Source organism: Mauremys reevesii, linkage group 2 (assembly GCF_016161935.1).
Source record: "Mauremys reevesii isolate NIE-2019 linkage group 2, ASM1616193v1, whole genome shotgun sequence".
Taxonomy (NCBI): domain Eukaryota; kingdom Metazoa; phylum Chordata; order Testudines; family Geoemydidae; genus Mauremys; species Mauremys reevesii.
In genome coordinates, this window is record NC_052624.1 from 72,534,062 (window position 1) to 72,548,789 (window position 14,728).

Consider the following 14,728-nt stretch of genomic DNA (forward strand, 5'->3'; position numbering starts at 1 on the left):
ATCCCCTGACCAGGATCTGCGTCGGGTCAGTTTCGACAGACGAGAGCCCAGCGGTGGCTCGCCTCTAGAGCGGGATCTGGGTGCCGGCAGTGCCCTGGGCACCTGCAGAGTCATAATGTCTTTGGCTATCTGCAGGGCCTCCGGCGTCAAATGCATGCGGACGTCCAGAGAGGCCTGAGTCAACGTAACCGGGCTGCTCCGCTCAACTTGAGTTGGAGCTCTGGAGTCTGGGGGGGGAACTGGGGCTGCCTGACACAGGTCTAGCCTCACCCCTTGCTTTCACTCGACGCCTCTGAGAGGACGGGGCCTTTCTCTGCTTCTTGGACAGGGAGTGGTGTCGGTCACTGGAAGGTACCGGGAGATCGCTGTACACCAAAGACAAAGTACCCAGTGCCGATTCCACTCGGCGCACCGGGTTTGGGGCCAGTGCCGACTCCATGAGAAGGGCCCAAAGTCTAATGTCTCTCTCTTTTTTAATTCTGGGTTTAAAGGACCTGCAGATCTTACAGCAGTCGCTGATGTGAGATTCCCCCAAGCAGCGGAGACAGTCGGCGTGCGGGTCACTTCTAGGCATCGAACGCCTGCAAGACTCGCACAATTTAAACCCTGGGGCATGCCCTGGCCCAAACACTAACTAACTAACTAAGCTGAAACTTTATTGAACTAACACAGGCACTACTAACAACGAACGAGTTCTGGGACAAGCTGCAGCAAAGCTGGAGCAAGTAGTTCACATACTGCTGAGGGAAAAACTTCCGGCACTGGTGCAAGTGGCGAGCATGCACACCTACTGTGGAATACACATGAGCAAGCACTTGAAGAAGAACTCCCTCCAACACCGACCTGGCGTTCAACCACCAATCCAGGAACCACTTGATGTGATCTGGCACCCTGATCTAGGTCATGCCTGCTGGAAATGCAGACCAACACCAGGAGCCGGAGATGGAGCCAAGCATGGCTGACCATGTAAGTGTACACAGCCATGTGGCCCAACAACTGAAGGCAGGTGAGAGACGTGGTGAGCGGGTGATTCTTGACATGGGAGATCCGGTCTGACATGGCCAGAAAACGTGCTTCTGGAAGGAAGGCTATGGTTCGGGTAGAGTTGAGAACCACCCCAATGAACTCTATTCGCTGGACTGGCATTAAGGTGGATTTTTTCCTCATTTAATCAACAGGCCCAGGTGGCGGCAGGTGGAACACATCAGTTCAAGGCTTCTTTGCACTTGCTCCCGAGATCTGCCCTTGATGAGCCAGTTGTTGAGATATGGGAAGACCAGGACCCCTCGACGTCTCAGGTAAGCAGCCACTGGCGCCATACACTTTGTGAACACCCTTGGGGCTGATGAGAGGCCAAAGGGCAGCGCCATGAATTGAAAATGGTGTCAGCCTACTATGAAAAGGAGGATGCGTCTGTTACCTGGAAATATGGAAATAAGCGTTGTTTAAGTTGAGGGTTGAGTACCAGTCTCCTGGATCCAGGGAGGGGATGGCGGCGGCCAGGGACGCCACGCGAGACTTCAATTTTTTGAGAGACTTGTTGAGGCGACGCAGGTCCAGGATGGGTCTGAGGCCTCCTTTTGCCTTCGGAATTAGGAAGTAGTGGGAATAGAACCTCTTTCTTTTCATGTCCCCAGGGACCTCCTCCACCACCCCCCAGGCACAGGAGGTTCTCGACCTCTTGAATGAGAAGTTGCTAGTAAGAAGAGTCCCTGAAGAAGGATGGGGAAGGGGGGGAGGTGGGAGGGACAGGTGGCCCCGAGATACTATGTCCAGCACCCAATGGTCTGAGGTGACCCGCAACCAGGCCAACCGGTAGGGCGAAGACAATCGAGGAAAAACAAGACTGGGGCATTGTTCTCGAACGCACCTTCAAAATGAGGGCATAGTGCCAGCGGCACCTGATATACCGACGCATGAGCACAGCACTCAAGGAGGTGCGATAGCTGGCCCTACAGATACTAAGGCAAAAATCTCTGATGACCATGCACTTAGGTGTACGCACACCTAGAATGGAATCGATGTGAGCAAACACTCAAAGAAGTATTTAAGTTTTTATTTTTTAAAGCAAAGTCTATATTGAAGCTTTCTACATAGACTATTTACCCCAAGACTTAAGGGAGGTAGGGACCACACACCAAATGCTCTCAGCATATGCTCCTAAAGTTGGAGAAGTTTTGAAGCAAATCTTAAATTGTTAATTTTGTTTCTATCCTAGACCAAAGGTGTCTGGGGAGGATCAGGGGGAAAATTTCAGAGTTGGTTGCTTATGTAATAGAAAACCAGAGAAACATTCTGATACTACCTTTTAGGACTCTGGATAATTCCTACTTCTTTTTTTTTTAACTTGTATTTACTTTTGGTCCTAGCATAGAGTATTACAATTGAAGACTTATCTTTACATCTCCCTCACTCCTGAACCAAAAAATGATCCTCAAATGTACTGTATACAATTTTCAGGCCCTAATTTAGCAAAGCACTTAAGTATATGCTTAACTTTACCCATGTACATTAAGTCCACTGAAGTCAATGAATCTTAAGCACATACACAAGTCTGCTGAATCGAGGCCTCATATCTTATTAAAAATGAATGTTTCTAAGATACTATATTAATACAGCAAAACAATTACCAATTAATACCAAAATAATCGCCAAGCCTCTAAAAGAACTTGGCCCTGCCTGCCAAATACAGAGGCATGCATGGATAAATATTTAAGATTTAGATCAAGCCCTTATTGTGAAACTGAAAATTACTGCCATGGCTCATAACACAAAAAGAAGGCATTCACCTACTCAAAAGGGATAAAATATTATTTCATCTTTTCAATTCTCCCCTAGTGTTCTAAAAGTGTTCTGCATATATAGCATTGTAAAGAAGCTGATCCAGGTTCAACTGGGGGATGAAACAAGTCACAGTGTTTTGTTTTGTTTTTTGAGTTACTCACAGAAACTGTGAGGTTAGTCCATGTTATAGTATCCACGGATGTATTGGTCTTCAGCCACATCTGTAAAGTTTCATTGCTAGGGTTCTGAGGCTCAGAACACACACATCTGAAAAGTAAAATTAAGTATCATTGAAGAGCTTTTCATTCTTGTTTCAGTTTGCTTTTGAACTTTTAAACTCATAACACAATGTTGCAATTTTAAGCTATTTACAGTTGCAAAAAGTTAAAGTGGCTACAATAACTTCTATCCCAAACTACTACATAAAGATGACAGAGTACAAGTCTCCTCATTATATGCAGTGAAATACATGAGATAAGAAAGTGGCTTTATTAAAAAGAACTATTAGAAATATTTTCTGAAGAGTTCCAGGAAAAAGTGTTCCATATATTTTCCTCTCAAATTCTAACACATTAAATTCCTTCAAAACTGCATAAAGCAGAGGTCTCTCCAGAAACAGGTAGCAGGTGCCCGTCAAAAATTTCCCTATAAAATGGACACCATAAACTTGAGAGGAAGAAACCACATTTGTTTCTAGAACATGGTGCCTACTATAATGAATATAACTGTTTTTCCTAGCTGGTTTACACTGTACATTTGACAGACTTTGGATAGAGTCAGTTTCACTTTTTAACCTGTTCTGTCATTACATTTCACCATTGTTGTAAAGACCCTTATAAACATCAAGTAGGTAGCAGAAAAACCCCAAAACAATTTTTAAAGTAGGAGGACATCAGAGCACTCAATCTGAAAAGAAAATTATCTTAAAAAATTCCGGTTGACAGCATCCCTTTAACAGAATTAAAAAATCTGAGGCCATGAACCTGAATTTTATGCTTGAATTGCACTTTATATTAGCATATTTATTTGCAAGTGAAATGCATTTTGGGATACTGGCACTCCATAAAAGAACGTGCTCATGTAGCTATTGTGGGTTTTTATGGGTTGGGCAGAAACAGGTAATAACCAGAGACAGGCAAGAAGACAGTTGAACTAGGCTTAGGGGAATAGTTTTCCAGTGAACCCAAGCCTGAAAATCAAACATAACAAGTAAAAATAAAAAAACATGTACATCTTGTGACTGCATCTAAAGATAGAAGGTGAATAAAAAAATATCAGAAGGTACAAAAGTTCCATCCTTATTGTATAAATTTAGTCTATATCATTATTTGCATTACTGAAAACTTTTTACAGTACAAAATATTTCAGTTAACAAAACTGTTTTCTCATAAATGTACATATATTATTTTAAGGTTTTAAGATTTACTACACCATATCAGGTGTACAGCAAAACAAACTGATCCTCTGTTAGTGGAGATTTACATCAGCATAACTATTCAGACTGGTATAACAGAGTAGCGCTTGGTCCACCATGTTTAAACATTTAGTAGAGATTACATGTAATTTATACCACACTTACATTTATACATTCAGAAATTTTACTAATGGACTGTAGGGTGTTCCATTAGTATTATCCTGGTGTAAAAAAGGTAAAAAACCTGACACTTACGAATATAAAGTCAGTTTATCCAGGTCATTGTGCATATTGAAGGCATACAGTTCTCCCAAATGAAAAAGCTTTTCCAATGCTTCATAGATAAATATGATGCAAATGAGTGCTGCAAAAGCCTCCTCAGTAAATCGAGTGATGTAACACACAAGGCTGCTTGCATCAGTTGCTACTAATACTATGCATAAAAATGAAGTCCACAGACCAATGCTGGTTCGCAGGGAAAGATAAGAAAGCCCATAATCCCTATTTGAAAAAAGAAAATACAGGTGTTCAGTAAAATTTTAAGGCTACCTGAAATGGTAAATCATTCCATCTTGAAAAAAAAAGGTAAGACAAAATTTTGTCCCGGCACTTGTACTCTCTTGATGCTTCCTTATCCTGACCTGAATGCAGCCTTTGTTTGAGGCAGAAGCAGAACTGGGACTCTACTTCTTTCCTCATACTGAGGTGGCTGGACCTGCTACTATGGAGAGGGGGTGCTGGGATCAAACAAGCAGTTATGTAGGTTGGGGGCATATGAACCCCCTCTCCACCCTCAGAATTCCCTGTCAGCATCAAAGTCACTATTGCAATTTAGGCAGAAAGGTCTGGTAATTCTTTGCTGAGTTATTATCTGACTTTTTCTAGCACAGGACTGGAATCCGGATTTCCTTGCTGGAATCAACAGTGCCTCACATCAGAATGGCACAGAGCTTCTTTAAATCCTCCAACTCCTGTTTTCTCCTCTAGCAGCAGCATGCCTGGGCCAGTGGTCTCTACATGCTGTAATCTAACAGCTAAAGGTCAACACTGGGGGCTGGTCTACACTAAGGGGAAAAATCGATATAAGATACTTCACTTTCAGAACGTGACGAGCTAGTCAGCTATCTTATATCGATAACTAACCCGCCCTCCCGCGCCGGATCGACCCGGATCGCTCTCCTCTCCCGCCGCGCGCCGCCGCCGCCGTGTGGAGTTTTCGAATCGGAAAGCGATCAGGGATCGATCGATATATCGCGTCTAGATGAGACGATATAATATCGAAAAAAAAAAATCGCTACCGCCCATACACGCGGGTAGTGTAGACGTAGCCTAAGATCTAAAGTCATAAGTGTTCTTTTTTTAATTTCCTGGTTGGGAGGAACCACAATCGACATATCTGAACTGTTCTAGAAGATCAAAGAAAAAACTAATGCTGTGAAACACTATGGTTGAAAGCGAACAAGAACTTATACTGATACATATACACCATCAAGAAAATATAAAAACAACACAACACAAGACTTCCACAAGGAAATGGTGATCCTCCTCTTTTCTTTCATCTAAGACTGTTGCAATTTTAAAACACACAAGTAGTTATATTTACAAATCTGATATAGACTATGTATCAAATTATTTGTAATTCCAAAAGTAATGTTTAATCTATTTATATTTGTACTAGAGATGGGATAGAAACAGTATCTGGATCTAGATAAAATTCAAGGCAAGGTTCAAGGTTTAGATTTTTGGCCAAATCAAGACTAGAGTGCAGACTGACATTTGACAATGCCAAGATCTTGCGTGTTGTTATTGCAAAATTATGGTCACCGGAACTAAAGGCAGATTTCTTCTGGCTTTTGATCCAACCCAACGCAAAGTCACAAAGCAAGGTTCGCATCTGAGAATTAAAATGCAGCCCAACTAAAATGTAAATTCTGGTTTCAGTCCATGCCTACTTGCAGATTTCCACTTTCAACTACTACAAATCTATCAGGAAGTTTGAGTTACCTTTAAGTTCACAAAATGTATCAAGTCAATGTAAATATTACTTACTTGCAGAATTTAAATAATATTTTTTCAAATACTAGAACTGGTCCGGTGCTCCCCAGTATCGTAAGAGGTTGCCCAGCAAACAGTGAATAGGCAATCCCAGTTAATGAGGCTCCAAAAAGAGACTCTATTGCACTCTGTTTGGAGGGAAAAAAATTGCTATGACACATTGCATTTATCGTTAATATTTGTCACCAATGTTTTCACACATATGATTTTATAAATCACCAACTTAGAAATAAAGTTAGGAATGAAAACAGTAAAATCAATATTGATATTGATGCTTTATACACATAAGTAACTTAACACAGCACTGAAATAACAGTATCATGGTCAAAAGATTTGGAATGCTTCACTCTTGAACAACTGTACAACTATCCATACCCGTAAGAACAAGTTATTCATTCTGAAGGCTAAGGAGGAAAGCACACACCAACAATTTTAACAAACACAAGGTCTATCAAAATGTGATTAAAGAAAAAGAGAAAAACGGTCTTTCTCTGTAAGAAAGAAGATATTGCAGCATATCTTTACGAAAACTTAATACAGTGTGCTGTATCAAACCTGCACCAGTCAACCAAGCATTACAAAAGAAAAACTGTGACTGGGTGTTACTGAACAATAATGGTTTACGTATACATGACAATGAAAAGATGGAGTAGTAAGCCAACATCCCATCTGGTAATGCATTTCTCTTTGTTAAGGTAAACTACACCTCTACCCTAATATAACGCGACCAGATATAACACGGGTTCGCATATAGTGTAGTAACCCTGGGGCTCCGGCGGCAGGGCTCGGGCAGCGCTTTAAAGGGCCTGGGGCTCTGGCTGCTGCAGGGAGACCCAGGCCCTTTAAATCACCGCTGGAGCCCTGCCACTGCTACGCCCGGGGCTCCAGCAGCGGGGTTCGGGTGGCGATTTAAAGGGCCCAGGGCTCCCCGCGGCCAGAGTCTCGGGCTCTTTAAATCACCGCTGGAGCCCTGCCGCCACTACCCTGATATAACGGGGTTTCACCTATAACGCGGTAGGGATTTTTGGCTCCCGAGGACCGTGTTGTATCAGTGGAGAGTTATATTTATTTGTTTTTGTCCTTGAATTACATGCTTTACTAAAACACTTTCCTCTTAAAATAAATAAATAAATAATTATAAACCACAAAAGAGAAAAAGCAGAGCTTTGGACCTAAAACATTGTTTAAGTTTTAAAAAATTACCTAAGCCAGTCAAAAAAAAACCTATGAAAAGACATGAGTTTGACAATAACGTTGACTTGCACTTTTAAAAAAATTGCTATTCTGTAATTATTCATGCCTGAGAAAGCTAAAACTAAGCAAACATGATTTAAGCCCTAATTCAGCAAAGCACTTAAACTTGGGCTGTGAATTGCTGAATTGGGGCAATAAAAGGAATTTTGCATGCTACACATAAAAAGCAGATATATCAATTTGGCCTGTTGTTCAAGTGTAAGCCTCAAACTAGTATTTTAGTTCAGTCAATGCATTAACTTTGGGCTCTGAATCAGGATGGTGGCAGGGACAGGGAGTACTGTGAAAGTGACATTCTCTGGGAATGTGAAGGAGGGGTTTGAACACAAACTTTGTACCTTACAAAGTCAGCTACTGTGCTTCAACATACGTGTGCAGTAACTAATTTATTATATTCATTGATGCACACCAAAGTATCTGAAGGCAGGAACAAGCCCGCAAATAATCCCAGACAGCTAAAAAAAGAAAGTATTTAAAATCAAATCTTAAAAAGGAGCACATTTTCTAAAGTTATGCATACAAGGTACAGGTACAAACCATGCTAATGTTTTTATGCCAACTGCCTGAAAATGTACTTCCTAAATCTGGAGTAATAAAATTATGGTACAGTACAAGAATATAATTTATTTCTGGAAGTAGATTTTGTACCAGCAAACAGCTTGTTAAAACTCTCATGTTAATAAGGAAATATTCAAGTCACAGGCCTTCTTTGCAAAAAAATGAAGTCCAGTTAAATAAGTACTAGTGTAAACAAGTACTACAATTTATGTTTAAAGGTGTGCTCTGAAAAGCAACATGGAGTTTTCTTGTATTTTCAATACATGTATAATCAAAATCCTAAGATGTTTTAAGGAAAAATTTGAATACATCCTTATATTTTCCCTGAAAGAAAAAAAGTCATTTTCACAACAAATTTAGAAATAGAAAATACACTTCATAAATTATTTTAATTAACAGTCACTGGCTAATTCAGACTGAAACACTGACTTTATACAATAGTGGATGTGACCATTTCCCCCTTTATGAAAATTGCAAAGCCCTAGTAAGTAATTTAGTTAAAATGTCTATAGTCTGCATACTATCCAATATGGCATTACCAAGATTAAAAAGATATTTCTCTATAGCCAAATTTGTTAAGGTTTAAAATGAAGAGTATTTTCTGTTTATAAACCTTGGTTATCGCCTCTTATTAAGAATATAAAATAGTACACAATTAGTGAAAAAACATTTATATTTTTCCATGGTTTAAATATATAATTCTGCTTCCTCTGCCAATGCATCATCAGCATCATCATCCACACAGGCCTACTACTCAAGGCCATTAAGCTTGGTTAGCTATCCACCTTGAGCCTCTGACTTATCCTAAGTAGGCCGACTGGGATGGTGCAGCTTTAGCGCTTACATTTTTTGAGTCAATTCTATTGTCTCTTTCCAAAAAGGCAATGAAAGCTCTTTTTGAATTCATGAAGCCATTCACCCAGTAAGGCAGGATAAACATTGTTACCTTAACTGTGCATCCTCTCCTGTTCACAATTTCCACAGCAATTACCTGTTGGGGAATGTCTGCTTTGGGGCAGGCTAATCAAGTGCTGCGGATAAACTCTTCAAATAAAAGTATGAATAAATGAGACAAATGCACACAGTCACTTGCCTCTGAAGATCTAAAAGCCTGGCCACTACCATTCTTTGTACTCACTATTCTGCCTTCTGTAGCTTCTCCCAGGAGCCCTCCAAAAGTGATTACAGGAGACATACAGGCACAGTATAGGAAAAGAATCGAGGCCAGGCACTGCAGGCTTAATGCATCCTTGAAGTCACTCAAGAAAAAAGGTGCTTTCCTTTTGATGTCAAGTATCAAACCACCAAAAAGCCTAAATAGGTGAGATGAAACTCGTCAAACTGTACACTAAAGGATTCTAGCTAGTTTAAAACTATGGGCTACACAAGACTGCCAATGCCGATTGCCAGCACAAAGTTAACAACTTCATATTCCAATTTAAAATACAACACAGATTAAAACAAACTAATTTAGTCAATTCCAATTCAGTTAATTGTATACAAAAATTACGTGGTTTATATTTAACCATATATTTTAAAATGCTGGCTAGCTATTTTGCATATAATGGGCTAGACACTGAAAATATCTTGGCAAATCATTCTGCCCAAAGAATGTTTTAAGAAGCCCACATCTGAATGAAGTGGTCATCAAAACACATAATAAGCACAAAAAGAATATTTAAAAATCCAGCTTCTAGGACAGGGGTGGGGAAACGTTTTGGCCCGAAGGCCACATTTGGAAATAGAAATTGTATGTCGGGTCATGAATGCTCACAAAATTGGGGTTGGAGTGCGGGAGGGAAAGAGGGCTCTGGTTGGGGGCCAGAAATGAGGCGTGCAGGCTCTTAGCGGCACTTACCTCAAGCAGCTCCCAGAAGCAGCGGCATGCCGCTTCTCCTGCTCCTACGTGGAGGCACGGCCAGGTGGCTCTGCACCCATTGGAGCGCCAGAGGGGGCCACTGGAGCACGTAGGAGTCAGAGTGGGGCCATGCCACGGCTCCCAGGAGCCACATGCTGTGGCCCCCAACCCTGCTTCCTGGTTGGAGTGCCGAAGCAGGGCAAGCCCCAGACCCCATTCCCCAGTGAGAGCTCGCGGGCTGGCTTAAAAACAGCCTGCGGGCTGTAATTTGCCCACCCTTGGTATAGGGCATAATACTGGAGCTGAAAACAGTCAGCTCATATGGAGATAGGTTCTCTCTGGAAAAGTATCACTAAATTCATGATGTTGAAAATTTATTTGCCTGTGGGATATTAACTCTTGAACCTCTATAGTTTTTTTGCAACTGATCCAAACCTGCAATAGACTTTTAGTGAAGATTAAGATTGGTTAAGTCTTGCAAGTTGTTTTTCTAATTTGTAGGCAATCCATATTTTTAGCCAAGGATTTAAGTTTACTAAAATTTCCAGACAAGAAATGCAACTCATCTACAAGAGTTTTCTTTGAATTTTTTACAAGTCTAAAAATCACTACTTTGCCCATATTCCATTGGTCTTTGGAAGCTATAAATCTTGTTATATGATGCTGCATATAAAGACTGACCTCTTCTTTTAAATGTTCTTCTGTGGGGTCTAGAAAATAGTTTAGACATTGATATGTACCTATGCAATATTTTGAATATCTAGCCCAATATAGACAATTTCTAAATTGCTGCTACACTCATGATAAATGCATGCTTTATAATAGCTTAAAAATTAAAAATATATTTTGAAAATTTAGTCAGTTAAAGGAGGCATCCTCATACTATGAAATCCTTCACAAGTGTGTTGAGGAATATTGCCACAGGGTTGATAATGCTTTAAGCAGGACAACAATCATAGGCAAGAACCAATCACTTGAAAAGGAAAAAGGATGTGTTTTACCATGAATTTAAAATATTTAAATGTATCATTCTACAAAATGGTAATCATATTAATGATTTATTGCTTGTATTTTTTTGTGATGACTAGTATTTAGGTAAGCAAACCCACCTTCCAGTCCTCCGTAGCTCAGGTCCAGCATGATGGCTCTCCTGTTTGAGAATCTCTCCTGTAGAAGTAGATCCATTTGGAAATTTAGGTATCTTTCTTTTTTCCTATGTAAGGAAAGTATATAAAAACATTTTACTTTAGGGTCACCTTTTATTAAAAAGCCTCTGATCAGGAAAAGTTTGCAAAGGCCCAATACTTCCAAAATAAAGTATTTTAATACAAGGTATTTTATAAATATTTACAATACAAATGTACAACATGATATGGATTATACTAGTAAATAAAATTCCCAAAAGGCAATAGTATCTCTGAATACACTTTCCTGGGCCTCTGAGGAGTAAATTCATAGCTCAATTAACAATACATTTTAATGGCAAGATATAACTATTATACCTGAAAAGTGTATATCTAAAAATTATGTATGTATTTATATGCTGATTAAATATATGCTCTATCATGTGCGCATACACATGGTAATGTAAACACAAATGCACCTCATTATGCAGACAGTTTTGCTTTTTATATGGAAATGTAAAAACTTAGCTCCTTATATTCAGCAAGGTCCACCAACAGCACACAAATACCACAGGCTTCCTTTGTCTAACTCATACCTACTTTCTTTGGAAACCAAAACCCAGGCTGTAAGGAGCCCAAGGTTTTAACTTCACCTTACTTGTTAAATAAGCTACATTTCCCCCCTTTAAAATTTATCCTCCTCTTTAAACCTCTCCAAGATTGTTACCACCTGACAGAGTATACAACCAGCCCTCCAAAAGGGGACCCTCAGTCCTGCACTGCACCAGGCCCTTGCTGCAGCAATTTCCCTCAACAGTGAGAACGAATCAGGCTTTTTTTAGAGCACAATTTCCCACCCTAAGACGCCTGTGTGGTGCAGCATAATAGCAGCACAAAATACTCTTTAGAACAACAAGCAGAAGACCATGTTTGGGATTCAAATTCTCATTCCAAACATAGCATAATGCATTAATATTATCCATTTTTATTTTTCACATATAATTTACAGAGTTTTCATTTTCTAACCCAATTTCTCCTACCTAAATTTGAATTTACTTTTTGTTTCCATTTTCCTTTGAAAAAACTGCAATAGTCTAATTTATAAACATTAGTTTCACATAACAGAACTTTTTATTATAAAAATACCAAAATATACGATTTCAGAGTAACATTCAAAAGTCACTCTTAAAAAAGTCAAAAGTGTATTTCAAGATTAGAGAAATTAGCAAAATTGATTTCAAACAAAAACAGAGGAGAACAGATAAACAAGTTAAGGTAATACAGCCAGTGTTATTTAACAGAGGGTCTAATCTTTCTCCCAAACTGAAAAGGGAGGAGGGTACTGCTGCTCTAATAAATATTAATATAGTATTATAAGTTTTGGATTTCATTGGGTAATGTATTTTAGAAACAAATCACAGACCATAATACTGTAAAAGCTTTTACCTGGGAAGGAACACTTTTTGGTGGCTCAATGCGTATAGACGGATCCCACTCTCCTGGAGGCAGGACAGTCACTTGGTCTAAAAATTCATCTATTCCTGATAACAGATCATTACGGTCTTTAGCTTTATAAGCAACATCATGGAAAACCTTTATTGGGGGAAAAATACACACAAAAATGAATGCTGGGTAAGAGCAACCCCTTAGAGGGACACTTGAGTAAAAAAGTCATAGGCAAATTTTCCATGGGTCTCAACTAGGCTTTTACTTGTGCACTTGCAATTTTGGATATTAATAGGTTTGTACAAGCCTTTTTCAAATATTAACAACTGTGTGTGTAGTTGGCGGGTTTTGCACATGCAAATTCTTTCATGTGTGTGCATGAGTGCTTGCATTCATAACCTTGTGCATGTACATATGTAAATGTGGTTCCAAATATTTTTGAAGTGTTCTTGGCTATGTTATAAACAAGACTGTAGTTTATTTAATCAAAACGTCCAAAAATCCATCTTTTCTTTACAATAGTTGTGCTGGTTAATTTTTGCCTTTCTCTCAGCATTTTACTGCACAGACAGATGTCTCAATTTATATTTTACAAAATGATGGCAAACAAATAGAAATGCAGAGAGGATTAGAGAAACAAGAACATACTCCTGAGGGAGTTCTGTACCAAAAAATTAAATATTCTGCTCCAAAAAATGAAAAATTCTGTGCACAATATTTTAAAATTCTGCAAACTTCTGCATATTTTATATGTCAAAATAACACAATATAAACACATCATTTTCTATTATTTGCTGACAAGTATTTTGAAATAAGTTACCAAAATGAAAATGGTGTGATTATTTTGTTATTGTGTTTCTGTGTTATTTTTACAATTAAAATATGCAGAACTTTGCAGAATTTAATTTTTTTGGTGCAGAACTCACTCAAGAGTTGTGTGTGGCACAATCTGGATATAGGCAGCTCAGTGGCGGGGTCTGGGTGCAGGGGGGAATCTGCACGTACAGGGGCTTGGTGCGGCATTCTGGGTGCAGGGGGAAAGGAACTCTGCAGGGAGTCCAGAAGAAGGTAGTTAGGGCTTAGTGGGGTGGGGGGACTGGGGGAGTGGGACTTGGTGGGGTGGGGGGTCAGGGTGCAGCTGGTTGGGGCTCAGTGGGGTGGGGGGGCTCTTGATGCAGTGGGTGAGGCTCAGTAGGGATGGGAATTTGGGGGGCTCAGTGGAAGGGGGAGTTCTGGGTACAGGAGGCTCCTGATGTGGAAGGGGCTCAGTGTGGGGGGCTCTGGGTGCGCAGGTTGGGGGAGGGATCACTGTACAGGTAGCTGCTCCCCCCGCCGCCCAACCCCCATGCATCCAGATGCCCCTACACCCACATCGTCCCACCCCCCGCTGAGACTCACCCCCACCCCCCGAGCTTCCCCTTTCAAACAGTTTTCCTATGTACAAAATAGGGATTATACATTTCAGATGTCACAGGGATATTGTGAGGATTAATTCATTAAATGTTTGTAAATATTAAATACCTCATCTTCACAACATTCAATAAATCAAATTAGATTTACAACTACTGAACTCTGATTCAGTAACAGTTCAATGCACCATAGTCAGTTGTGTATGCCACCCCTGAATTAACATGTTCAAGCTATTTAAAACTAATTCAATGTCAAAATATGCATACTGCTTAATTCAGGAACTTCATCCACTATGTGTCCTTAAATTTTATGTATTCTGGGTGGCGTCTTACAAATGTAGAAAATACAGAGTCAAATCACACTCTCTTTAAAGGTAATGGAACTTTTGCTTTTGCAAAAGAATCTCAGACTATATTCAGTTTCACAAACCAATGAGTGACCATCTTAACTTGGGGTTTCTGGTTTCAAGATAAACAGATAAGGCTTAATTTAAAAAAAACTAATCACACTTTTCCTTTGGTGGCGTTTTACCCATTAAAAGTGATACGTTTAGTTTGTATTAGAAATTGTTTGCAGAGGCAGATCCTAAAGAGCTGCTATATGTACTGGAAGTTAATCCCCAGAAATGCAGGTCTTCAGGAGGAGAAAAAAAATATGTAATTCTGGAATTTTTAAAAATTCTATATTAAAATGTTTTATAAAATTCATTTGCTAAACAGTAAACTATTATGTTCCTAAAAATACACACCCTAAAACCAGACGCCCTAATTAAATACCATAATTTTAGAAATATTTCTGGATTAAAATTCAAAAGTTAAAAATTGC

The 14,728-nt window shown here is 39.6% G+C and overlaps 1 protein-coding gene across 5 annotated transcripts in view; it reads right to left on the reverse strand.

Moving 5' to 3' along the window:
* Positions 1–14,728, reverse strand: part of SLC4A7 (solute carrier family 4 member 7) — a 173,160-nt gene that overhangs the window by 29,643 nt on the left and 128,789 nt on the right. For all 5 annotated transcript variants that reach the window (XM_039527063.1, XM_039527059.1, XM_039527061.1 and 2 more), the window contains 6 exons: positions 12,494–12,640; positions 11,033–11,136; positions 9,204–9,378; positions 6,248–6,381; positions 4,454–4,699; positions 2,946–3,051 (listed from right to left, as the gene is read on the reverse strand). In XM_039527063.1, coding sequence (XP_039382997.1) covers positions 2,946–3,051; positions 4,454–4,699; positions 6,248–6,381; positions 9,204–9,378; positions 11,033–11,136; positions 12,494–12,640 — 912 coding nt within the window. The remainder of the gene's footprint in view (positions 1–2,945; positions 3,052–4,453; positions 4,700–6,247; positions 6,382–9,203; positions 9,379–11,032; positions 11,137–12,493; positions 12,641–14,728) is intronic.